Genomic DNA, 25,796 nt, shown 5'->3' on the forward strand with positions numbered 1-25,796 from the left:
TGCAAGAGTATCAAATAATTAATTTACTACGAACCAGATCTAGAGTTGTCCATAAACTTGAGATTATTTCTTGAATCAAAGAACAAAGAAGTAGCTTTCTTTATTCTACAAGTGAACCAAGACTTTAGTGAAGATGAGAAAAAGAAGAATACACATTAGCTAGGCAAATAATGGACTCTTCTTTATTAAATGAAATAACTTACATTCTTAAAGACTTTGCCAAATATCACATCTCTAAGCTTGCCATATAACATAATGACTTTAAGAGTCACTATTCCCATAAGGTAAGGCTGCCACGTTAATCTTTATCCCAAAGATTTTAATTTCCTAGTTAATCTTACTACCAAAATTATTAAGTAACCCTAATTATTCACGTAATTAAGAATTATCTCAACTTACTTAAAATACTACTCACTTTTAACACACTTTATATAACTTACTATCATGGTCATGTGGTACCATATAAAATAAATACATACACTATTATTTAAAATATCTATGTAAAAATACATATATTTTCTCAACTTCTAATTTTTCTAATCTCATATAAAGAGTACAAATTTTTGTACGCTTAATTCTTAAAATAGTAAAAAGATAATCTTCTTTTCTTATGAGAAAATAATTTCTATCTTTACAACAAAGAATATCTCATAAACTTTCTCATATTATATATGTGTAAAATTTAAAGCATATTCGAAAGTAGTAATATTAATAACTATATAAAATTATAATTTTCAAACTTTTTATAAAAATATTCCACTCCAAATATCATATCAAATGTATATGACGGTATCAAGGTTGTTAAATTTACAGGGTCTTACAATAACATAGTCACAATCTTCAAAAATAAGAAGTTTAACTAACATGTATGCATTCAGTACGTGTAACATCAAATTGGAACTAAGGTTATTAATTTTAGCATCCAATATAAAATAATGACAATCTTAATCGAACCACTCAAAGTGGTCATCATTAAAATATACTCTCAACAGACCATAGAAGGATAACATCAATTGCAAATTGATTTTCGATTCCCGATTTATCTACCATTATAGAAAACTAATTTGCAGCATTCAGTTTCAGATTTAAATGCATTAGAAATTTTATTTTAAAATATAAAAGTTTGGCAGAAACATGTAAACTTTTTCCTCCTAAACAGATATCCTAATATTAAAGTACAGGGTGTAACAATATGTCCAGGTAGTCTTAGATCCACATCATGCTCTTAATTGTACTATTGTGTTTATCATATGTGTTAACTATCTTGAATAGAGCTCAGACTAGGGATTTAAAGTTGAATTTTCGACTTAGCTTTCTTATTTTGGAAAATTGAGGAATACTTAATAACTATGAAAAATCTATGTCCTCTCGTGTTGCAATTACTTCCGCGAGCGAGGTAAACTTCTCTACTCTAATGGGATCGGGCCGTTAACCTCGGCAGTATGGTAACACCACTCTTATGGGATCGGGTCGTTTGCCTCGGCAGTATGGTAACACCACTCTTATGGGATCGGGCCGTTCGCCTCGACAGTATGATGGTAACACTATTCTTATGGGATCGGGTCGTTTGCCTCAGCAGTACTGAATACCATTATTCTTATTGTTACACCCCATATTTTTGTACGTAAAAGTACGCCATAAATATATTGATGAAAGCTCGGAAATGAGATGTTACATTCCGTATTTTCATACGTTAAAGTTTCGTCGTAAGTTAATCAACGTAAGTTCGGGAATGAGATTTATTTTGGGATTATAAGTATTATGCTATTTCAAATAAGTGATAAGTAAATTCGTGAAGGTGAGAGGGTAAGCGAATCGAAGGAAATGAGTTTTCGTCGAAGTTTGACATTTTGAGAAAAACATACGACCCGAGCTAAAATATCCGATATTTATAGACTAGTGCCATACAAGGTACCACGTGACCATGATAGTAAGGTGTATAAGGTGTGTTAAAAGTGAGTAATATTTTAAGTAATTTGAGATAATTCTTAATTATTGAGTAATGGGAGATTACTTAGTTAATTAAGAAATTATTGGGTAATTAAGTAAAGAATTGGATAAGATTTGGCAGTAAGCCACCCCATGAATTGTGACTCTTAAGTCATTACATTATGTGTCAAGATTAGTGATGTGGGATTTGGCATTCTTAAACAAACGTGAGTCACATATCCGTTCTTAACATATCCACTCTTAAGAAAGAGTAACTTATTCATTCTTAACATATTCATTCTTAACATATCCATTCTTAACATATACGTTCTTAAGAAAGAGTCACATATCCTTTCTTAAGAACGTGCGAGTCATATATCAGACCGTAAGATTTGACAATTATAAGGAAGTACGGTACAATCTTTCTCAAGAATATCATACGGATTGTCCCATATTTTGATCTCACCGTTACGTGTTTCGTCGCAATTAACGTGTGTTAGAGGAATTATCAAGAGAATTGACTCACGTATGTTAAGGCTATCCCTTCTTTCTTTTTGGCATGATCTATACGACACGAACGAAATGAGCAAATGCACAACTTTTATAAATAACTCTATTCATAGAAATACTAGAGGTGCCTATATTCTTGATTCCCCATGTGAATTATTATTATATCTTCTGTTCACGGGTCTCAGAAAAATACGTATTTGATAAAGTTTATCCGACAGGCATATTATATTTATGACATTCCGAGAAATCTTATTACCGCATTTCTTATGCATTTCATGCATTTATACATGTACATTGACCCATGACCAGATGGCGTTATATACGCGTATATATATGTATATGGAATATAGGAAAAGGTTACGACGTTATATATGCACCACCACCTGATCAGCTGGTATACGTTGATATTTGCCCACAGTGGCCGAGATGATATGATGGGATGCCCTAAGAGGCTTGATGATGCTATGAACGCCCATGCATTGTAAGCCATTTATATGCATATGCATTACATTATAATATTAAATGATTCACATAGCTATTCAGATATACATGTTGAGTCTTTTACTCCATGTTTCTCTCATGTCTATTGTTTACTAATTTTCATTCCTTACATACTCGGTACATTATATGTACTGACGTCCCTTTTGCCTGGGGACGCTGCATTTCATGGCCGCAGGTCCCGATAGACAGATCGAGAGTCTCCAAGTAGGCTATCAGCTCAGCGGAAGATGTTGGTGCGCTCCATTTGCTCTGGAGTTGCTTGTTTGGTTAGTATGATTTAGACGTGTATTGTTTGGTATGACGGGGCCCTGTTCTGACCTTTATGATAAGTATATACTCTTAGAGGCTTGTAGATAAATGTCATGTATACAGATACTTGTATGGCCTTGTCGGCCTATGTTTTAAATATATAATGGATCACATTGGCCTTATAGGCCCGTATGTCAAAGATATGAGTTTCTATATCAGGTTGGGTCATTCTATGTCGGGTATTTCCTCATGTTTACTCTGTTTATCTCATGACGCCCCTTCTGACCCACTTACCTATGATGATATATTAAGAAAGATACCTTATGTTGGTACTCGGTTGAGTAAGGTACCGGATGCCCGTCGCGGCCCATCGGTTTGGGTCGTGACAAAAGTGGTATCAGAGTAGTTCTGTCCTAGGGAGTCTACAAGTCATGTATCTTAGAGTCTTATTTATGGGTGTGTCGTGCGCCACACTTATAAGCAGGAGGCTACATGACATTTAGGACTGCCACTCTTTCTTCTTACTCTAGATCGTGTGGTAGAGCTCAGTTGTAAGAACTTAATTTCCTAAACCCTATCTTATTCATAATATGGCGATGCCTATATCTAGAAAGATGGTTGGTAAGAGATTTAATGTTGCTATGGAAGAGTTGAGTCAGAGGAACTCAATTTTTGCATCATGCTTATGATGGATAAATATGAGGTATTCAACAGATCATGTGTGTACTAAGATGTGTAAACTTCTTGATAAGGATCCCTAAGGCAAGAATGTCTATCCACTCTTACGGTAAAAAGGAATAAGAGAATCGGAAGGTAGATACAAGTTTCAGCAAGTAAAAGAAGCAATGTGAAAATGGTACGAGCTACCCAGCTAATGAAGATTATCGCAGAGGAATATAAGCCTTTTGAGTTACCTTTAACAATAACAGAGGTATGTACAATTGGCCACACCCATATCATTTATGCCCTATGGGGGCTAACAGAAGTAGTATAAGAGAAGGCAGGATATCAGGATCTAGCTGGGGTTAGGGTAACCCAAAATGGTGGATGGATTGTTAGCGTTAGCTGACATTTCTGAAAGATATTGCAAATGTGCTAATAGATATCCTTGTAAGACGCCCAGATGCTGCACTCTAAAATAGTACAACTAGATATGAGTACTACAAAGATAGGCACTGGAAGACTGGAAGGGATGAATATTATCTTAGTGTCACTCCTGTCCCTAGTAGAGAAGGAATGTTAGGCAACCCGAAGAGCCAGTAGATGGAGCAAGGGGAGATAAAAGCAAAAGAATGTCTTGTTCGAGTTTTCAGAATAAAGTGATAGACATAAATGTTTGCGGGAAATAAGAAGAGAGTTAATGAAGCATTATGAGTAAGATATGATACATGGATGACAACGGTAGATCAAAATAATGACAGTATTACAGAGTCTATAGTCAAGTGAAGGAAAAGACAAGAGGTGACAAGCCTTGAGACAACAAAAGAGTATAGGCCATAAAGTCAAATCCTCATTTCGAGAAATAAGTTCGTGACTCTAACGCGACTACCAAAAGGGAAAGTTAGACCCCATAGTAATAAGAAATCAGCATGGATTGATGAATAAGATAATCTAAACATGAACTAGGGACTGAGTAATAGTCGGCATCATGAGAATTTCAGAGATTGCATCCCGGCGATAATAGAATGGACGACAGAAGAATACCCTTTAAAGGTCATTTAGGAAGACGCTTTCCTAAAGCAAGCAAGGTGAGCAAAGTTAAGCTTAAGGGACTGTACATGCCAGTTACACTAAGTTTCACCCTTGCGAGTAAGAAATTTCGTTATCCTTGGTACAGAAGGATTACTGCAAGGCGAGTGAGGATCATCGATGATGTGGAAAGATGCCAAAGATGAAGAGGTAAAACATCTATACGTAGATCTCCGTAGCTCCAATTATTAGTACTCCCCTAAAGGAGGGAATATGGAGTGATGTGGCATGAAGTCAGAATTAAATGGTTCTAGTAACTATGGATTAATAAAGGAAGAATGTGATAAGAATGAGAAAGGGATAAGATTGCACTTATTCAAATCCTACAGATATGCTACGATTCCAGAACACTATGCAAATAGGACGTCAAGGAAAGGAAGTAAGGATTCCTACCCGAGGTGTTATTGATAAATAAGGAGTCAGTGTGAGAGTTAAGTTAAGACAAAGGAAATAACGTGAGAGTTAAGTTAAGACAAAGGAAATAACCCAACAAAGATTACGCGGAATATTGACATGAGAATGGGCCAACAAGTAGTTAGTAGTTGATTCAGGAAGAGCTTAGTTATGGCTAGACAAGAGGATACAGACAAATTAGCAGGTCGTGCAAGATAAAAATAGTAAAACCCAATATAGTGGATTCAGCCCCGCAGTTATGACATTGTAATACTTGAGAAATATTCAGATAGGAGTTGGGGTAGTTAAAGGTACCGTATGAGTGTTATGGGAATAAAAGAGAGTGCCACTAAAAAGGCAGTCAAAATATCGATTCAGAAGCAACCCTAAAAGCACAAGGGCGTGGAGGTAAGTAACTACAGATAATTATAGGCGAGGAAGAACATCAAAAATTTTATTGGATATGCGATGTAATAAGCCCGCAGATTTACAAAAGTCGAGGGTCTTCCCTAAGTACAACAACGAAAGACTAGCTGAGGAAATATGGAAAAAAGCTTCAACCTAAGCACAGTGACCTAAAGAGAAAATGGTCTTGTAACAACAGTCTCACAACAACATTGTATGCACCCCATAAGAAAGTGGCACCTATCGTGGCCAATATGTGTGGGCACTAAGATAAACCAAGTATTCATGCAACAAGTGGCAGAACGACCAGGAAAAGTAATTGCATGCATTTAAAGAAAGTTGAGAATGAATGAAAGGAATTATTCGATCAATGATTCAGAGATAATTACATTATGAATGCACCTAAGATTTTGGGGTATTATGCAACATATATGTTGACAATCATACAAGCCGTAGAAGACTCTGGTATAAGTTAAAAGAAAGAATTGAGCCCAGGTCATAGACAAAGGATTGAATTGTTAGGAGATTGTATGGATATTCCATAGCGTCCATGAAGGGATAAAGTAATAACTAATACTATGACCCGCAGATTGGAAGAAAGCTTAAGCTTACATAAAGGTTGATAAGAGGAAAGAGGAAACTAAAGAGTTACATCAACTAAGTAAATTAGGAGTCTCATTATTGGGTCCAGAAAGTTATAGACATCATGATTGATAACATTGCAGAATCACTCTTAATATCAGAGGTACAAGAGAGATAGTACAATAGCCATATTCTATAACAGCTCTACGATAAAGCCAGTTAGAAGGGCACCAGCCTTATAAGACGTCAGTATGAAGCTCCCACCGGATTGTATATGCACCAAAAGTGCACGTGTTATAATAGAGCTTCAAGTTGTGGATGTGAATTATACCTATGTGGAAGGGAGGCCATGAAAAAAATAGAAGATATGATGCGAGATTTTAAGGTAAAGGTGAACAACGTACGAGATACTCAAATGCAGAAGGTTGTGAATAGTCCATACTTCGGATAGAAGGATAGAAGCGTTAGGATTCAGTATCCAGGAATGATAGCGGCGTCGTCAGTGACAAAGTATCCAGGAATGATAGCGTCATCGTCAGTGACAAAAGTGGTATAAAGATGACGTTTGGGCCTTCGATTGAGTAATAATTTGATTTCATGGACGGCTCGGGATTAGAATACCCCCACCCATAAGATGAATCACGTTAGGACACCATGAAATACGGTTATGGAAGTACAGTATCGCCCCCAGGTGGGTCAAGAAAATCACTTCAAATAATCCTCAATGCAACGTGAGCCCTATTGATTACATAAGAGGTTTCAAGTTATCAGTGGTAGAGTGTAGATCAATATTGAGATATCAAAAATGGATGTATAAGGGTTACAATATATGAGATGCGAGTAGGCCGTCATTCTTAAGATGGACAGTAATGGGGAAGCATTAAAAGACTTAGATTTATACATATATGATAAGCAGCGAAAGAATAACCTGGAGTTTGGTAGCAGACCTCAGTAACGATAAATCGAAGTAAGAGTTATGGTATAGTATGACCTATCTAGATGTGGTAAAGTCATACGAATGGATAATCGGGTCTATGAAATAAGATATAACAAAATTTGTAAGTTTAACAAAGTATCGAGCGAAGAACTTCATGGCACTTTATAGATGCCCAAAGGCACATCTTATTAAGTTTTGTATATGTTCACAAAATGAGGCCTAGGGATTGGCTAAAATCTGGAGGAAAAAGGAGAGAAGAGTCGCATAGGCACACTTACAAAGTCAAAGTCATACATGCTGCATGATAAAAGATAGCAACAGTTACAAGATTGGAATGATTCTGACCACGAGTCGTGGTGTGAGAAAGAGGCCTAAAGGGGGAATGCCATGGCCTTTGGATTTATTCAAATAATAGTTTCCTAAATAGCAAGAAGAGTATTAAATTATTCGCAAGAGCTATGGGTTATGAGAATGATAAGTGCATCAGTCAATATTCGAGGACGAATGTTCCAAAGGGGGAATGATGTTACACCCCATGTTTTCGTACGTAAAAGTATGTCATAAATAAATTAATGAAAGCTCGGAAATGAGATGTTACATTCCGTATTTTCATACATTAAAGTTTCGACGTAAGTTAATAGACGTAAGTTCGGGAATGAGATTTATTTTGGGATTATAAGTATTATACTATTTCAAACAAGTGATAAGTAAATTTATAAAGGTGAGAGAGTAAGTGAATCGAAGGAAATGAGTTTTCGTCAAAGTTTGACATTTTGAGAAAAAAATATGGCTCGAGCTAAAATACCCAGTATTTATAGACTAGTGCCATACAAGGTACACATGACTATGATAGTAAGGTGTATAAGGTGTGTTAAAAGTGAGTAGTATTTTAAGTAATTTGAGATAATTCTTAATTATTTGGTAATGGGAGATTGCCTAGTTAATTAAGGAATTATTGTTTAATTAATTAAAGAGTTGGTTAATATTAACCCTTCCCCACGTGGCAGTAAGCCACCCCATGAATTGTGACTCTTAAGTCATTATATTATGTGGCAAGATTAGTGTTGTGGGATTTGGCATTCTTAAACAAACGTGAGTCACATATTCGTTCTTAACATATCCACTCTTAAGAAAGAGTAACATATTCATTCTTAACATATTCATTCTTAACATATCCACTCTTAACATATCCGTTCTTAAGAAAGAGTCACATATCCTTTCTTAAGAACGTGAGAATCATAAATCAGACCGTAAGATTTGGCAATTATAAGGAAGTACGGTGCAATCTTTATCAAGAATATCATACGGATTGTCCCATATTTCGATCTCGCCGTTACGTGTTTCGTCGCAATTATCGTGTGTTAGAGGAATTGTCAAGAGAATCGATTCATATATGTTAAGGCTATCCCTTCTTTCTTTTTGGCATGATCTATACGACACGAACGAAATGAGCAAATGCACAACTTCTATAAATGACTCTATTCATAGAAATACTAGGGTTGTCTATATTCTTGATTTCCCATGTGAATTATTATTATATCTTCTATTCATGGGTCTCAGAAAAATACGCATTTGATAAAGTTTATCTGACAAGCATATTATTTTTATGACATTCCGAGAAATCTTATTAACGTATTTCTTATGCATTTCATGCATTTATCCATGTACATTGACCCATGACCAGATGGCCTTATATACGCGTACATATATGTATATGGGATATGGGAAAAGGTTACGTCGTTATATACGCACCACCACCTGATCAGCTGGTATATGTTGATATTTGCCCACAGTGGCCGAGATGATATGATAGGATGCCTTAAGAGGCTTGATTATGCTATGAACGCATATACCCATGCATGATAAGACATTTATATGCATATGCATTACATTATAATATTAAATGACTCACAGAGCTATTCAGATATACATGTTGAGTCTTTTACTCTATGTTTCTCTCATGTCTATTGTTTACTGATTTTCATTCCTTACATACTCGGTACATTATTTGTACTGACATCCCTTTTGCCTGGGGATGCTGCATTTCATGGCCGCAGGTCCTGATAGACAGATCGAGAGACCTCCAAGTAGGCTATTAGCTCAACGGAAGATGTTGGTGCGCTCCATTTGCTCTGGAGTTGCTTGTTTGGTCAGTATGATTTAGACGTGTATTGTTTGGTATGGCGGGGCCCTGTCCCGACCTTTATGATAAGTATGTACTCTTAGAGGCTTGTAGACAAATTTTATGTATACAGATACTTGTATGGCCTTGTTGGTCTATGTTTTAAATATATAATGGATCACATTGGCCTTATAGGTCTGTATGTCAAAGATATGAGTTTCTATATCAGGTTGGGTCATTTTATGTCGGGTATTCCCTCATGTTTACTCTGTTTATCTCATGACGCCCCTTCTGGCCCACTTACCTATGATGATGTAATAAGAAAGATACTTTACATTGGTATTCGGTTGAGTAAGGTACCGGGTGCCCGTCGCGGCCCATTGGTTTGGGTCCTGACACTTATGGGATCGGGCTGTTCACCTCGGCAACTTTGTGCTTAATAGTTGAAACGGGTTCCAGTTTGGATATAATTGAGTTAGAGTCTTCACGGCCAGTTATGAGATATGTTACAGACTCCTATTGTATTTATTGTAGTTATTTTTATTTGTCTCGTTGATATCTGTTGTATGTTCACCATGTGTGCTTTATGCACTTTCATTATTATTATTGACCTCTAGTAAGTGTCAAGTCGAACCTTCATCACTACTTCTTCGAGGTTAGACTAGATACCTACCAGGTATGTGTTGTTCTTCGTACTCACGCTACACTTCTACACTGATGTGCAGGTACTGAGGCAGGTACCACCAGTGGTCACGCGAGCGCGTAGCCCATCATCTACGGAGACTTAGGGGTGAGCTGCTTGCCTTGCTACGATCCGCAACACCGGAGTCTCCTTCCATCTTATTTACTATTCCTATCTATTACTTTCGGAAAATTATTTTAGTAGTTTTGTATATTCTCTAGATTGCTCATACACTTGTGACGCCGGATTTTGGGGATTTGTAGCACTTATGTACTAATGTACTCGTCATTTCTATCACCGCAAACTATGTACTTATGATGTAGATATTTTGTTTAAAAAGTCTTATCACAGTTGGATGAAATTTAGTGTAATTAAAAATAAGTTGAAAAGGGATAAATAAGTTGTAGTTACACTTTCAGGCTTGCCTAACGACGACATTAGGTGCAATCATGACCTATTACGGATTTGGGTCGTGACAATCATTGCCATCCAAAGCTTCGCGAATGCGAAGAACAATTACCCCTGCCAACAGATTACCCTCCGCGATCGCGAAGAAGGAAACAAGAACTGAGAATCAGTAGTTCCAAAACATGGAGAAATGGTCCGAAACACACCCGAGGCCCCCGGAACCCGTCCAATCACACAAACTAATTCAAAACATAACATGGACTTACTCGGGGCCTCAAACCACACAAAAAACTAGCAAAGTCATGAATCGTACCCCAATTCAAGTTTAATGAACTAATAAACTTTAAACATCCAAAACTCATGCCGAACCATATCAAATCAAGTCCGAATGACCTCAAATTTTGCATGCAAGTCCAAAATGATACAACAAACCTATTCCAACTCCTAGAACCAAAATCCAAACCCGATATCAACAAAGTCAGCTCTCGGTCAAACATATCAACCTTTCAAACCTTCAACTTTCAAACTTTCACCAAAAAGCTTCAAATCAACCTACGGACCTCCAAATCCAAATTCGGACATATGCCTAAGTACCAAATCACCATACGAAGCTATTTGAACCATCAAAAGTCAATTCTGGAGTCGTCTACACAAAAGTCAAACTCTAGTCAACTAATTCAACTTAAGCTTCCAACCTTGGGACTAAGTGTCTCAATTCACTCCGAAACTTCCCCGAAACTAAACCAACCACCCCGGCAAGTCACGAAACCCCAAATACATATAATTAAAGCATCAAATAGGGGAAACATGGCTAAATACTCAAAACAACTGACTGGGTCGTTATATTCTCCCCGTCTTAAATAAATGTTTGTCTCGAACAGGTCTAGAATCATACCTAGAGTCTCAAATAGGTGTGGTTATCTGCTCCACATATCCTGCTCGGTCTCCCAAGTAGCCTCCTCCACTTGCTGACTTCTCCAATGAACCTTCACCGAAGCTATATTCTTCGACCTCAACTTTCGAACATGTCGGTCCAAAATGGCCACATGCTCCACATTATAAGTCGGATTCCCATCTAGTTGTACCGTGCTGAAATCCAAACATGTGATGGATCACCATAACACTTTCGGAGCATCGAAATATAAAACACTAGTTGAGCTCCCGATAGACTAGGTGGCAAGGCAAGTTTGTAGGCCACCTCTCTAACCCTTTCAAGCACCTCAAAAGGGCAAATATACTGAGGGATCAACTTGACCTTCTTTCCGAACCTCATCACACCCTTCATGGGCGGAAATCTAGGAAGAGTCTTCTCACCCACGATATATGCAACATCACGAACCTTCCTGCCAGCATAACTCTTCTTCCTGGACTGTGATGCATGAAAACTCTCCTGGATTAACTTTGCCTTCTCCAAAGCATCACAGACCAAATCAGTGCCCAACAACCTAGCCCCCCCAGGATCAAACCAACCAACCGGAGAACGATATCTCCTCCCATATAAGGCCTCATAAGGATCTATTTGGATACTCGACTGGAGGCTGTTGTTGTAGGCAAACTCTGCTAATGGAATAAACTGATTTTACGAACCTCCGAAGTCGATAACACATGCACGTAACATGTACTCCAAGATCTGAATAGTACGCTCGAACTGACCGTTTGTCTGGGGATGAGATGTACTCAACTTTTGCTGCACTGCTCTCCAAAACTGCAATATGAACTGAGTGCCCCGATCTGAGATAATAGACATGGGCGCACCATCAAGTTGAACAATCTCACGAATGTAAATCTAAGCCTGCTGCTCTGAAGAGTAGGTAGTCACAACTGGAATGAAATGTGCAGATTTGGTCAGTCTATCCACAATAACCCATACTGCAACAAATTTCTTCAAGGTTTGTGGAAGTCCAATTACGAAATCCGTGATAATACGCTCCTGCTTCCATTATGGATTATCAAGTCTCTGAAGAAAACCATAGGGTCTTTGATTCTCATATTTCACCTGCTGACAGTTCAAACACCGAGCAACATACTCAATAATATCTTTCTTCATCCTCCGCCACCAATAGTGTTGTCTCAAATCTTGATACATCTTCGTGGCACCCGGATGGATTAAATACCGCGAACTATAGGCCTCCTCAAGAATCAACTCACGCAACCCGTCCACATTTGGAACACAGATCCGACCATGCATCCTCAATACCCCATCATCTCTAATATTAACCTCTTTAGCATCACCGTGTTGCACTGTGTCCTTCATGACAAGCAAATGGGGATCGTTATACTGACGCGCCTTAATGCACTCAAACAAAGAAGACCGTGATACAACACAAGCAAGGACTCTACTGGGCTCCGATATATCCAACCTCACGAACCGATTGGCCAAAGCTTGAACATCCAATACTAAAGGCCTCTCCATAACTGAAAGATAAGCAGGACTCCCCATACTCTCGACCTTCCTAATCAAGGCATCAGCTACTATATTGGCTTTTCCCAGGTGATAAAGAATGGTAATATCATAGTCCTTTAGTAGTTCTAAACACCTCCGTTGTCTCAAGTTCAGATCCTTTTGCTTGAATAAGTGTTGTAGGCTTCTATGATCTGTGAACACCTCACAAGACACGCCGTAGAGATAGTGCCTCCAAATCTTCAATGCATGAACAATGACTGTCAACTCCAAATCATGTACATGGTAGTTCTTCTCATGGGGCTTTAATTGACGCAAAGCATAAGAAATAACTCTACCCTCCTACATCAATACACAACCAATGCCAATCCGAGAGGCATCACAATAGACCGTATAAGAACTCAATCCTGAAAGTAAAACCAGAACTGGAGCTGTAGTTAAGGCAGTCTTAAGCTTCATAAAGATTTCCTCAAACTCATCATACCACCTGAATAGGGCACTCTTCTGGGTCAATCTAGTCAAAAGTGCAGCAATGGTCGAGAAACCCTCCACAAAACGGCTATAATACCCGGCCAAACCAAGGAAACTTTAGATCTTAGGAGTAGAACATGATCTGGCCCAACTCTGAACTGCCTCAATCTTCTTCGATCTACCTTAATCCTCTCACTGGACACCACGTGCCCCAAAAATGCCACCGAATCAAGCCAAAACTCACACTTGGAGAATTTAGCATATAACTTCTTCTCCCCCAAAGTTTGGAGCACGATCCTCAAGTGCTTCTCATGGTCCTCTTGGCTGCGTGAATACACCAACATATCATTAGTAATCACAATGACGAAAGAATCAAGATACGATTGAAACACACTGTTCATCCAGTGCATAAAGGTTGGTGGGGCATTGGTCAGCCCAAAGGACATCACCAGAAACTCATAGTGACCATAGCGCCTCCTGAAAGTCGTCTTCAAAATATCTGAATCCCGAATCTTTAACTAATGATACCGCGACCTCAAATCGATCTTCGAGAATACTCTGGCACCTTGAAGCTGATCTAATAAGTCATCAATGCGCGGTAGTGGGTACTTTTTCTTAATTGTAACTTTATTCAGTTGCATGTAGTCAATACACATCCTTATAGTAACATCCTTCTTCTGCACAAAGAGAACCAGCACACCCCACGGCAACACAGTAGGCCTGATGAAGCCCTTATCAAGTAGTTCCTGCAAGTGTTCCTTCAACTCCTTCAACTGTATAGGTGCCATGCGATACAGTCAAATAATGATGGGCTAAGTGCCCGGTACCAGGTCAATACCAAAATCAATGTCCCTATCGGGTGACATGACTGACAAATCTGCTGGAAAATATCTCGGAAGTCTCTCACTAGCGGAGCTAACCCAACAGTAGGAGTATCATCACTAACATCCCTCACGAAGTCCAAGTACGCCAGACATCTCTTCTCAACCATCCATTGATCCTTCAAGTATGAAATTGCCCTACTCGAAACAGAGTCTAGGGGACCTCTCCACTCAACCCTAGGCAACCCGGGCATCTCTAGCATCATAGTCTTAGCGTGACAATCAATCCATGCCCAAAATCACGTCAAAATTAACCATGCTAAGCAGTAAAAGATCAACTCTCAAATCATAACCCAGAAAAGCATAGAACCTAGCTGGAGCGCCACCTATCTAGCCTACACCTGACTGGCCTCCACCTCTAGGACGGCCCCTACCCACCTGCCCTCCACCTCTCGGCGGCCGGACGACTGGTGCGGCAGCTGGTGCTGGAATTATAGGCTACTAACTCTGCTGCATTGCCTTGCCCCGAAGCCTGGGGCAGAGCCTCCGCATATGACTAAGATCGCCGCACTCAAAACAACCTCTCAGTACAGTGGACTGTTGACCTGAAGTCTGACCCTGATGGCCTGAATACCCACTGGAGGAACCTTGCATAGCTGGTAGGCAGTAGGAACTCTCTGGCATAACGCTGAAATATGGTCACACCGAAGCACCCCGAGGAGGCGGCGATGCTGGATAGGTGGGCCTGCTAGACTGATCCCTCACAAACTGACCTCTGCCGCTAGTCGGGGCACCTCTGAACTCTACAGAATATCGAAACCACTTATCCCTCATAATCTGCTCTCGGCTACATTGACGTACTCCCTCGATCCTCCGAGCTATCTCCACAACTATCTCGTAAGAAGTCCTCATTTCAACCTCTCGAGCCATAGTGGCCTGGATACCTGAATGCAAACCCGCAACAAACCTCCGCACTCTCTCTACATCAGTAGGAAGTATCATAAGTACATGGCGAGACAACTCAGATAATCTTTCCTCATAGTCGGTCACTAACATCTGATCCTGCCGGAGCTGCTCGAACTGAAATCATAACTCTTCCCTCCGAGAGGGTGGAATATACCTATCTAGAAAGATAGAGGTGAACCGGCCCCAAGTAAGGGTGGCAAGTGGGCCGGGCCCGGTCCTAAGTGGGCTTCGCGGGCCCGGTCCTAAACGGTCCCGGGCTTCGCGGGCTTATTGCTGGAACCGGCTCGGGACCGGGACCACGAACTAACGGTCCCAGGTTAAGTGGGCCGGTTCCGGGCCTAAACGGGCCCAACAGAAAATTTGTATTTTTTTTATTTATTATAGAAGTTAGAGAAAAAAAATAGTAATAAAGATATATAAGCTATATTCGATTTATATACTATATATACATCTTAAAATATACTATATATACATCTTAAGATATACTATATATATATATCTCTCTATATATATATATATATATATATATATATATATATAGTAAGATGTATATATAGTATATCTTAAGATGTATACTATCGAATATGACTTATAAACTATGTATATATATTATAGTATATATATAATATATTATAGTATATATATATATCTTAAGATATATATATATACACACACACACACACACACACTATACTATATATACATAGTATATTCGATATACTCGATATACATATATATATAAGCTTATATATATATACTATATATACTATACTATATATACATCTTAAGATATACTATATATACATAGTATACTAGATAAGATATACTATATATACATAGTATATCGAATATAGTTTATATATCTTAAGTTGTATATATAGTATATATATAATATACTATACTATACTATAGTATATTGTACTATACTATGTTATACTATATGTATAGCTTAAGATATATAAAAAGACAAAAATATTGTAAAGAGATATTCAAATCAATGCGTTATATTTTTATTATAGTATTAAAAATCATGGCAATATCTTTCTTAGTCTTCCTCTCTCCTATGGAATGAGCACAACAAGGTGTTAATACCACCATTGAGAAGAAAAAGAAGCTAATTAAGATGTATTATCATCCGGTTGCGTTTCATCAAAATCTATTTCTTCATCATCATTTTCATCAATAGTTGGACTACCATAAAGAGCATTCATATATTCATGGTTTAATTGTTCACCGGGTACAATATTATGGCAAAACTGACTCTCGGTAAATTGTAATAAACTATTATCGCTATCAAGAATAGGAGGTGTAGGACGGGTAACATGTTTGGGTCGGGGAGCCGGGGGAAGTGGAGGAGGAACATATTGGCCACTAGATTCACCACTCTTCGATTTTCCCTTATTTTTACTAAACATATTTTTTAAGGAATAAGCCATCTTAATTAATCAAGCAAAGTAAATAAAACAAACAAAATTATAATATTAAAACTTAAGAGTTGGAACGAGTTTACCGAATTGACGAACAACTTGTTGGAAATTGATTATCGTTGAAGACTTCAATTCACCAACTTCACAATTATTTCACAAATTGTAACAATAAAGTAAGTAATAGTAGCAATTATAGAAGTAAATTAGAGAGAGATTGTGATAGATTGATGATTTTGTAAGAAAAAATGAAATAATGATAGGGTATTTATAGTTGAAAATAGGGAAAAAGTGTAATTATAAAAAGTTTGGGATTAAAACAAAGTTGGGGGGTTAAATGGCTATTTCATAAATAACCAACGGCTATTTTTGACAGCCCAACGGCTATTTTTTTATTTAAAAATAGCCGTTGGGCCCGCTAGGCCCTCTAAGGGACCGGGCCGGTCCCGGGCCTGACGGGCCCAAATCATAGGACCGGCCCACGAGACAGGACCAAGCCCGCTAAAACCGGACCAAACGGTCCTGGCCCGTTTAGCCGTTTGGCCCGCGGTCCCGGGCCAGTCCCGGCCCTGGACCGGCCCACTTGCCAGCCTTAGCCCCAAGTCATGGGAGGAGAATGTGTCGATCTGCCGAGGAGATACGGCTGCCACCACCTACAGGCCCTGCCCTCCTGCTGGAAAGTAGTAAAATCCACCCCATGGGACTCCAATATCCTCATATTGTGCGGTCTGTCCCTGCACCGATCAATAAAGTCCTGGGGGTCCTCATGTCGCTAACCCCCAAAGACAGGAGTATGCAGCCTAGTCCATCTGTGCAATAGCTTCTGCGGATCGCCGACCGCAGCTGGTCTGGGCTCAGGTATAGCTGTTGCAACTGGCTGAGCTCCACCCACGGGTAATGTGCCCGGGGTCTGATATACGGCAGTTGCATGCCCTGGAGCTTGAGTGGTAGGGGTATGTGCTCCCCCTCCCGCCTGAGATGTGGCTGGGTCCGTTGGAAATAAACCAGCCTGAGTCATAGAATCCATGAACCGCAACATACGGCCCATAACCTCCTGGAAACATGGTGCGGACATGAAATTCGCTGGGGCTGGCTTTGCTACAGGAACCTCTTCCTGCTCCTCAATAATAGAATCCTTTACTGGATCCGCTGGTGGTATAGCGGGAGTAACTCTAGGACGCCCTCGTCCTTTACCGTGGGCTGGAGCCCTCCCTCGACCTCTAGCAATAGGGGAGCCGCTCCTCCATGGTCTGGAACATCCGCTGCGCACGTTCTTACCATCTGTGAGAGAATAAGAGAAAGATACTTAGTACTACATCAACTGCACGATAGGAGATGAAGACAGAGTAGTTTTCTAACACCCTATAGGCCCTCGAAGATAGGTACGAATGTCTCCCTACCGATCCGCAAGACTCTATTAGGCCTGCTCCTAACTTGTGAGACCTACGTGAACCTAGAGTTCTGATACCATGTTGTCATGACCCAATTCCTACTATGGGTCGTGATGGCGCCCAACGTTAGCGCTAGGCAAGCCAACAGTGAATTAAACCATGTTATTTCTCTTTTAACAAGTTTTCAAGTAATTAAATTCTATTTAAGAAGAAATTAAGGAGTGGAAAATTCAATAAATGAAACGAAGACAACTGAGTGGAAATCATAGTGATATAAGTACTCCAAAACCATAAAGTCTACTAGTGTGTGTGCCATGACCTGGTGTCACAAGTGTATGAGTAACTAGTAGAATATGCAAAACTCTAACTATTGTTCGAAATAAAGGAGACATAATATAAAATACAAAAGAGATACTCTAGGGGCTGCAGAACGGCTCAGGAATAAGCTCACCACTAGGCCTCGGGATATCTAGGATGCGCACCGGTAGGAACGCCAGATGAACCTGCCTCAAATCCTGCACGATTAGTGTAGAAGTGTAGCATGAGTATATAAACAACATGTACCCAGTAAGTATCTAATCTAACCTCGAAGAATTAGTGACGAGGGATCGACATCGACACTTACTATGGGCTAACAATAATAATACAAAAATTCTAAATAGGCATGAGTTATGTAAATAATAATAACAACTCAATAACAAGCAGGAATGAATAATTCTTTCACATTTAGTAATTTCCAAGTTAATTTCCTGTCATTAATAATCAAAACTTCACAAGTCATAAAATAATATCAAGTATAATTAGGCTCTTAGTATTATTAAGCACAATTTATGCCGAGGTCGTACGACCTGATCCAGAATAACATGTACATTGTTGAGGGTCATGCGGGATGAACCATAGATGCATCTATTCTACTGCCGAGACGTTCGGCCTACTCCACAAGAAGAGAGGATACTTTATGAACATTCAATTTAAAAGTTATTACGAGGCTAATACACAAAGAACCACAATTTCTATTAACGGTCATGTAACCCGCCGAAACCCAAGTAAGTGAAATTCGGTCTTTTACAATCCCTTTATCAAGTTCCAATATAATTTAGGCAATTTAATTAATAAGTAGAGTGCGAACATGACAAGTATTTCATGATTTGGGTCCTAAACTATCCGGACATAAGCATAATTAGTAGCTACGCATGGACTCTCGTCACCTCGTGCGTACGTAGCCCCCACAATTAGAAGAAAATATTAATTTAAATCACCTATGGGGTAAATTTCCCCTTACAAGGTTAGGCAAGAGACTTACCTTATCTCAAAGCTCGCTTTCCGGCCTCAAATTTACTCTAAAGCCTCAACTCGGTGCCGAACAATCCGAAACTATTCAAAGGTTGTATAAATTAATAAATATGTATTCAAAAGTTCATATTCTAACTATTTGAGTGATTACCCAATCCCAATTGAAGGATTCCTACAATTCACCCCCGGTCCCATATGCCCGAATTTTGGAAATTTTTGAAAAAAGTTGTTACTCATAGCCTCACGAACTCAAATATATAATTTTCACTCAATTCCCTAACCATTTTCGTGGTTAAATCCCATTTTTTATCAAAACCTAGATTTTTCATCTAAACCCATGATTATCACAATTTTACATGTTAAAATCTAGGGAAAATATATAGACGGCCCCTTAACTTGGTTCCAGTTTCCATTTTGACACCTTAACTTAGCGATTTTCTTATTGAATACTTTAACTCTATTTTGGTTTATACCATTTAAACATAATGCATGACCGGCCAAAGTAGCGTTATGTCCACACATGGTAAGCGCGTGAATATTATTAATATTTGCTTAGGTGGATATTCCAACGGTAAAAAAAACCCCACTTGTTAGACCCACTTCAAAACACCCGATTTTCCCATTATTTCTCTCAAAAAAGCCCTAATTCCTATTTCGTATTCTTCCCCTTTCAAAGTCGTCATTTTTCCCTTCAACTGAAGCTTAGGTGCCCAAGCTTGAATCTTTATCTGATTTCTTCCTCATCTTTCTCGTTTATCAGCTTCATGTCACAAAAATCAACAACTTCACGCAATGGAATGGATATTTTTCACTGTGGATTAAATGCGCCACTGACTATATCATGGTCACCTGCAAACCCAGGTTGTCAATTTTATGGTTGTAAATTGGTAAGTCGATCGTATTGCTTAGACCCTTGAATTTCTTAAAAAAGAAATATGTTTTTAATTTTTTGGCCATATTTCTTTTTTAATATTGTAGGGTCGAGGTGGATGCAAATACTTCAGATGTCATGATGATGAAATGCCCGACCAAGCTAAGAGGGTTATACGAGGTCTATTGAAGAGAGTCGAAAGAACTGAGAAAACAGTTGCGCGGTTGAAGTGGTTATTTGTTATGGTGGTGGTTCTGTTTCTATGGATATGGCTTTGCTGATGCTGGTGGTTTGAAGAACAATGTAGTATTTTTATGATATGCTGGTGATAATGGTGTTGTAGTTGCTACTATTAGTTAAAGAACAATGTAGTATGTTGGAAGTGGGTACTAGGAATTTGGCTTTTGATTAATGTACTTGTTATGAATGAAATGGCAATGACCAATATTTGATGCAAATTGAAGTTCAGCTGCACTTCCATATTGTGTTAGGAATGAAATGCAAATTCATATTCATGAATTGAAAACATAACTGCCCAAACATATTCATGAATTGAAAACATAACTGCCCAAACATTCAATTGCATAATATGATGAACTAGCATTACATCGAAGCTAAAACACAGAGCATTATTTTGGTCTACAAATTACAAAAACAGAGCATTATTTTCCCAAACAAATTACTTCCCAAACTAGTAAACTGTAATAGAGCATAATGTATCAAATAGAGCATAATTGCCCAAACAAAAAACTGGCAGTGACATCTTAGATAACATAAACAAAAGCTGGTCTGCTTCACAATGTAGATGCAGCTGAACTTATTTGACTTGAAGGGCCTTTTTGCCTTGCTGAACTCATATGCTGAAGCTGTGACCTTGTCACTGTATTTTTTCCTTTAAACTTCAATCCGGAGGGGGGGGGAGGGAGGGGGGTTAAATCCAATGTCTATGTTAGTTGCAGATGTATCCTTGAATGTCCCAGCTGATATGACTCTCTCAGATGATATACCAGGCTGTAAAATACAATAAATTAGTAAAAATAGAATAATTCCAGCGCACAAAACTGCGTTACAATAAACTATACACCCTTGTTGCTTTGTCTTTTGACAACACTTGTATCCTCACATATAGATGATGGATTGCTTTGTTGAGATGGTATTTCCTGAGATGATCTTGGTGGAGGTAGTGGTATATTTTGACTTTGTTGAGTAGCACTTCTTGGAACATGCTGACAGAAGTAAAAGAAAAGAATATCAGAATTACAAAAAAAGAATGTAAAAGACAGAATTACAAATATGAGAACTTACCATATTCCTGCATCCAAATTTGTTGTGGCCTGTTTGTTGGCAGTTTGAACAAGTCATCTTTACATCTTTCTTTGATAGTTTACCATGCTTTTTCCTTGGTTCATCCTTGACTTTTCTCCTACATCTCTTTGGTCTACCTGGCATAAGTTTAGGTTTCAGAGGCTCTATATATGGATTTGTTGAATCTGGCCACATCTTCATATTGGGAATTGGCTGAATGAAATGCTGGTAAGCAAGCTTTAAGGAAAGTTTTCTTCCTATACCAGTGGGCAACATAATCATCTAGGTTTCACACAATTTACCAGTGGGCACAGACTTGTGCCTAGGACCTACTATCCAAGAATTGAATATTTCACACATGCTATTCTCAATGACATCACACTTTGAATCTTCTCTAAAGTATGCCCTACACCAATACTCTTTATCATACTTCAACAAGTCTTCACATATCTTATAACCAAGCTTATTCATTGCTTCAAGTTCTTCCTTGAATTTCACTTCATAAGATGCTTTGGCACATCTCCAGAATTATTTTCTCCTTTCTTCACCTCTCCAGGTTTTGGACCAGTTAGACCAAATGTGTCTAGCACACATTTTGTGTTCTGCCATTGGTAGTAATTCTCTTATAGTTGGTACTAGTCCCTACAAAAAATAGTAATAACTGTTTTGTAATTTTACCTTTTGCATATCTGACATAACAGTTAAGCCAACACCATCTCCTAACTGTAAATCTGTAATCAAATATGTGATGAACCAACTCCAAGAGTGTTTTGTCTCTTGATCAACTACAACCCATGCAATAGAAAATATTTGATTGTTCCCATTTCTACCAACTGCAACAAGTAACTCACCCTTGCAGATTCCCTTTAGAAAACAACCATCAAATCCTATGATTTTTCTGCACCCTTCTAACCATCATCTTTTCAAAGCATCTAAACATAGATAAAAATAGCAAACAGATTCTTGCCAGGAAGAGTCTCACTATCTGTTATGATCCAGCATGAACTCCCAGGATTTGTTTGCTTAATAATATCAGCATAATCAGTAAGTTTGTTAAATTCCATCCTCCAGTCACCCATGTATTGACTTATCACCCTACACTTAGCCCTGTAACAAACAGTCCTTCCAACATACAAACCTAACTTATCCCTGACCAAATTCTGAATCTCCCACAACTTAATATTTGGCTGGGAAATAATCCTATATTTATACTTATTGACAATGTACTTAGAAGTACATAATTTGTTCTTATTTTTGGTGTTGCACTTGTGAGCTGGATGGTACTTCTTCATAGTAAAGTCACATGAATCCTCATAATTGCTTGCATACAATTCCCAGTTACACTTGGCTCCTTTACACTTAACTCTAACCCTATCCTTTTCATTAGGCCTAATTTTTAGTTGCACTTTGTTCTCCACAGCATATGAGGCTACTGCTTTTCTAAACTCTACAACATTTTCAAATACCATACCAAGCTCAAAAATAGCAAGGTAACAGTCAGGGTCAAACCTTACCTTTTTACTTCTCCTTCTAGGAGGTAAATCAATACCTCTTTCAGCTAAAATATCTAAGTCATCTGTGCTATCATCACTTCCAATATCAGAACTAGTATAGTAGTCTTCATCCCCTCCTAATTTTTCAGCAAACCTGTCCTCCTTAGATGGCCTACCAATATCCTCAAAGACTTTATCTATTCCAGCTTCTCCCAGAATAATCTCTTCAGTTGGAGTAGGTTTTTTTCTTTGTTTATTCTATTTTTTCTTGTTTCTTCTTTCATGCCTTAATGAAGTGAGCTCTTCATTCACATCACTATCATCTTCATCAGGAATGTTATCTAATTCAGACTCACTACTTGACAGATCTAATGCCAAACCAACATCTATGTTTGTTGTTTCTTCAGCCACAAATGTGTTATCTGCAGCACTTTCTTGGACATTTATATCCTCTGGAATAGTAGATGTTGCCCCAGCCTCTTTATTTAATGTATTTTCACTTGGTTCAACAACTTTTGGCCAACATAAAAGGCCGCATGGGACAGTCTCATCAACCAACAAAGGCTCATTAACTACATGCTTAATAAATAAATCTAAATGATCAAGATGATTAAGGTGACAAACTATATTATATAGCTGTTCATCATTTTCAATCAAGACAGAGTCATTAGATTTCAGATTAATTAGATAGAAACCCTCTACCTCAGAATACCTCATATCCTTTGTGTAGGACAGAAGCTCAAAAAGAGAAAAGTGGTCCTTGTCTATCATGTGACCATCCTCACCCCTCTTTCCTATATATCTCGGGTCAGGATCCTTGACAATATGTCCACCATGGTGAAAATTGACAAGAATATATTCGTCTGCAGATATGTCTAGATTTACCACTGTATTGAAACACCAAAAAGCGAAACAGAGGATGTCAGTAGATTTCCGGACCCAAATTTATAAAAGAACCCTAATTTTCACAAACTCCAATCAAACTAAATTACAACAACCAAAAACAACTATGTTTTCAGTAAATAAAAGCTTACCACAAAGGAAAACTTCAATTGAAATAGCGTAAACCGCGAAACTCCAGTCACGACCAAGTCCAATCACGACTAGCTCCAGTTACGACCAACTCCACTCACCACCACGGTCGAAAGAAGCAAACGATTACCCGTATTAGTAATATAACCGACCAAGATATTGACGGACAGTTGAATCTAACTCAAAACCAATAAAGATTCCACCGAGAATCGGTCTCAATATAGTTCATTAGGGTGGAAGATCGATTAACCGAGGCGAGGTAAAATGTGGGTAAGGTAAAAAAGGTTTTTTTTATCCGACCTGAATAAATAAACACATGTCAGACTATTCTTAGTATGTTATTCCACGTGGGAAGCATTTAAAAATATACGCTTAAGTTTTTACATCCCGATCATGCGCTGTGTTTAAATGGTATAGACCAAAATAGAGTTAAAGTATTCAATAGGAAACGCGCTAAGTTAAGGTGTCAAAATAGAAACTGAAGCCAAGTTTAAGGGGCCGTACACCTATTTGGCCTAAAATCTACACATAATCTATGTTTTGAACTCATATTGTATAGAAATTATATACCTCAACGTGCTACGTAAAAACCCCCTTCCAAGAGCTCTAAAATCGCCCAAGAGTTGAAAGAAAATGAGCCAAAATAGCCTAACATTAAATGGACCATTCTGCCTTCAGCGATTTTCGCTTCTGTGGAGGGGCAGCCGCTTCTGCGGAAAAATCATCACAGATGCAGCCCTTCCCCAGTTGATCTACTTCCGCATCTGCAGACCACTGCCCCGCTTCTGCGACGCGAGTGTCACACCTGCGTCTTTGGCCACTTCTACGGTTACTTCCATCGCACCTGCGCGTTCGCAGGTGCGTGCCATGTCCCACATCTGCGGTTTCTGGGCTGCCCATGCTGGGCTGCTTCTACGGCTGCTGGCTCGCTTCTACGAGTTCGCACCTGCGGCTGGCCCTCCGCAGGTGCGATTGCATCAGAAGCTGGGTGCTTCGGCTATTTACCCAAGGCTAAACAACCTCCGCGCATCGTCCGAATGGCATCCGGGGTTCCCGAGGCCCCGTCCAAATATACCAACAAGTTTGAAATAATAAAACGGACTTGCTCGCACCCTCGGAATGCGGAAAACAATATTAAAACTAAGAATCGCAACCTAAAACCAATAGAATCAACTTATGAACCTCAAATTTTTCCAACTTACTCCGAACGCGCCGAAACATACTTAAACTACTCAGAATGACTTCAAATTGTGCGCGCAAGTCTTAAATCACCATACGGAACTATTCCCAGGCTTGGAATCCCAAACGGACCTCGATAGCCTCAAAACGTACTCCAAATCAAATTTAAAGAACTTTAAAACCTTTAAGGTACCAACTTCCAATATTAAGTGTCGTAACGCTCCCGGATCATCCAAACCCGATCCGAACATATACCCAAGTCCAAAATTATCATACGAACCTATTAGAACCGTCAAATTCCGGTTCCGAGGTCGTTTATTTAAAATATTGACCAAAGTCAAACTTAGTCCTTTTTAGCCAACCTTAAGGAACCAAGTATTCCTATTTCAACCCGAACCCTTCCAAATCCCGAACTGACCATCCTCGCAAGTCATAAAACAGTAAAATCACATACAAAGAGTCTTATTTAGGGGAATAGGGATCTAGAAAGTAAAACGACTGGTCGGATCGTTACCGATATAAGACGCCATTTTAGCATTCCATTTCCTAGTACCATGACCAAATTAAACTTCTGCCTCCATTATCTCTTCCAAATTTATGTTCCAATATCTTCTTGTCAGTTCTCCCCCACACCCTCCCCCCTTTGTTTGTTATTTTTTTTCAAAAAAAAAAAAGAAGAGAC

General features: G+C 38.8%; 1 protein-coding gene across 1 annotated transcript; it reads right to left on the bottom strand.

The window, feature by feature from the left end:
• Window positions 1-11,542: 11,542 nt before the first annotated feature.
• LOC138907624 (uncharacterized) lies at window positions 11,543-14,127 on the bottom strand. Its single transcript, XM_070198228.1, has 3 exons — window positions 13,897-14,127; window positions 12,665-13,210; window positions 11,543-12,040 (listed from the first exon to the last, which is right to left on the bottom strand). The coding sequence occupies exons 1-3, from the start codon at window positions 14,125-14,127 to the stop codon at window positions 11,543-11,545; spliced, it is 1,275 nt and encodes a 424-aa protein (XP_070054329.1).
• Window positions 14,128-25,796: the final 11,669 nt, after the last annotated feature.

The sequence above is a fragment of the Nicotiana tomentosiformis genome, chromosome 3 (genome assembly GCF_000390325.3).
Source record: "Nicotiana tomentosiformis chromosome 3, ASM39032v3, whole genome shotgun sequence".
Lineage (NCBI taxonomy): Eukaryota > Viridiplantae > Streptophyta > Magnoliopsida > Solanales > Solanaceae > Nicotiana > Nicotiana tomentosiformis.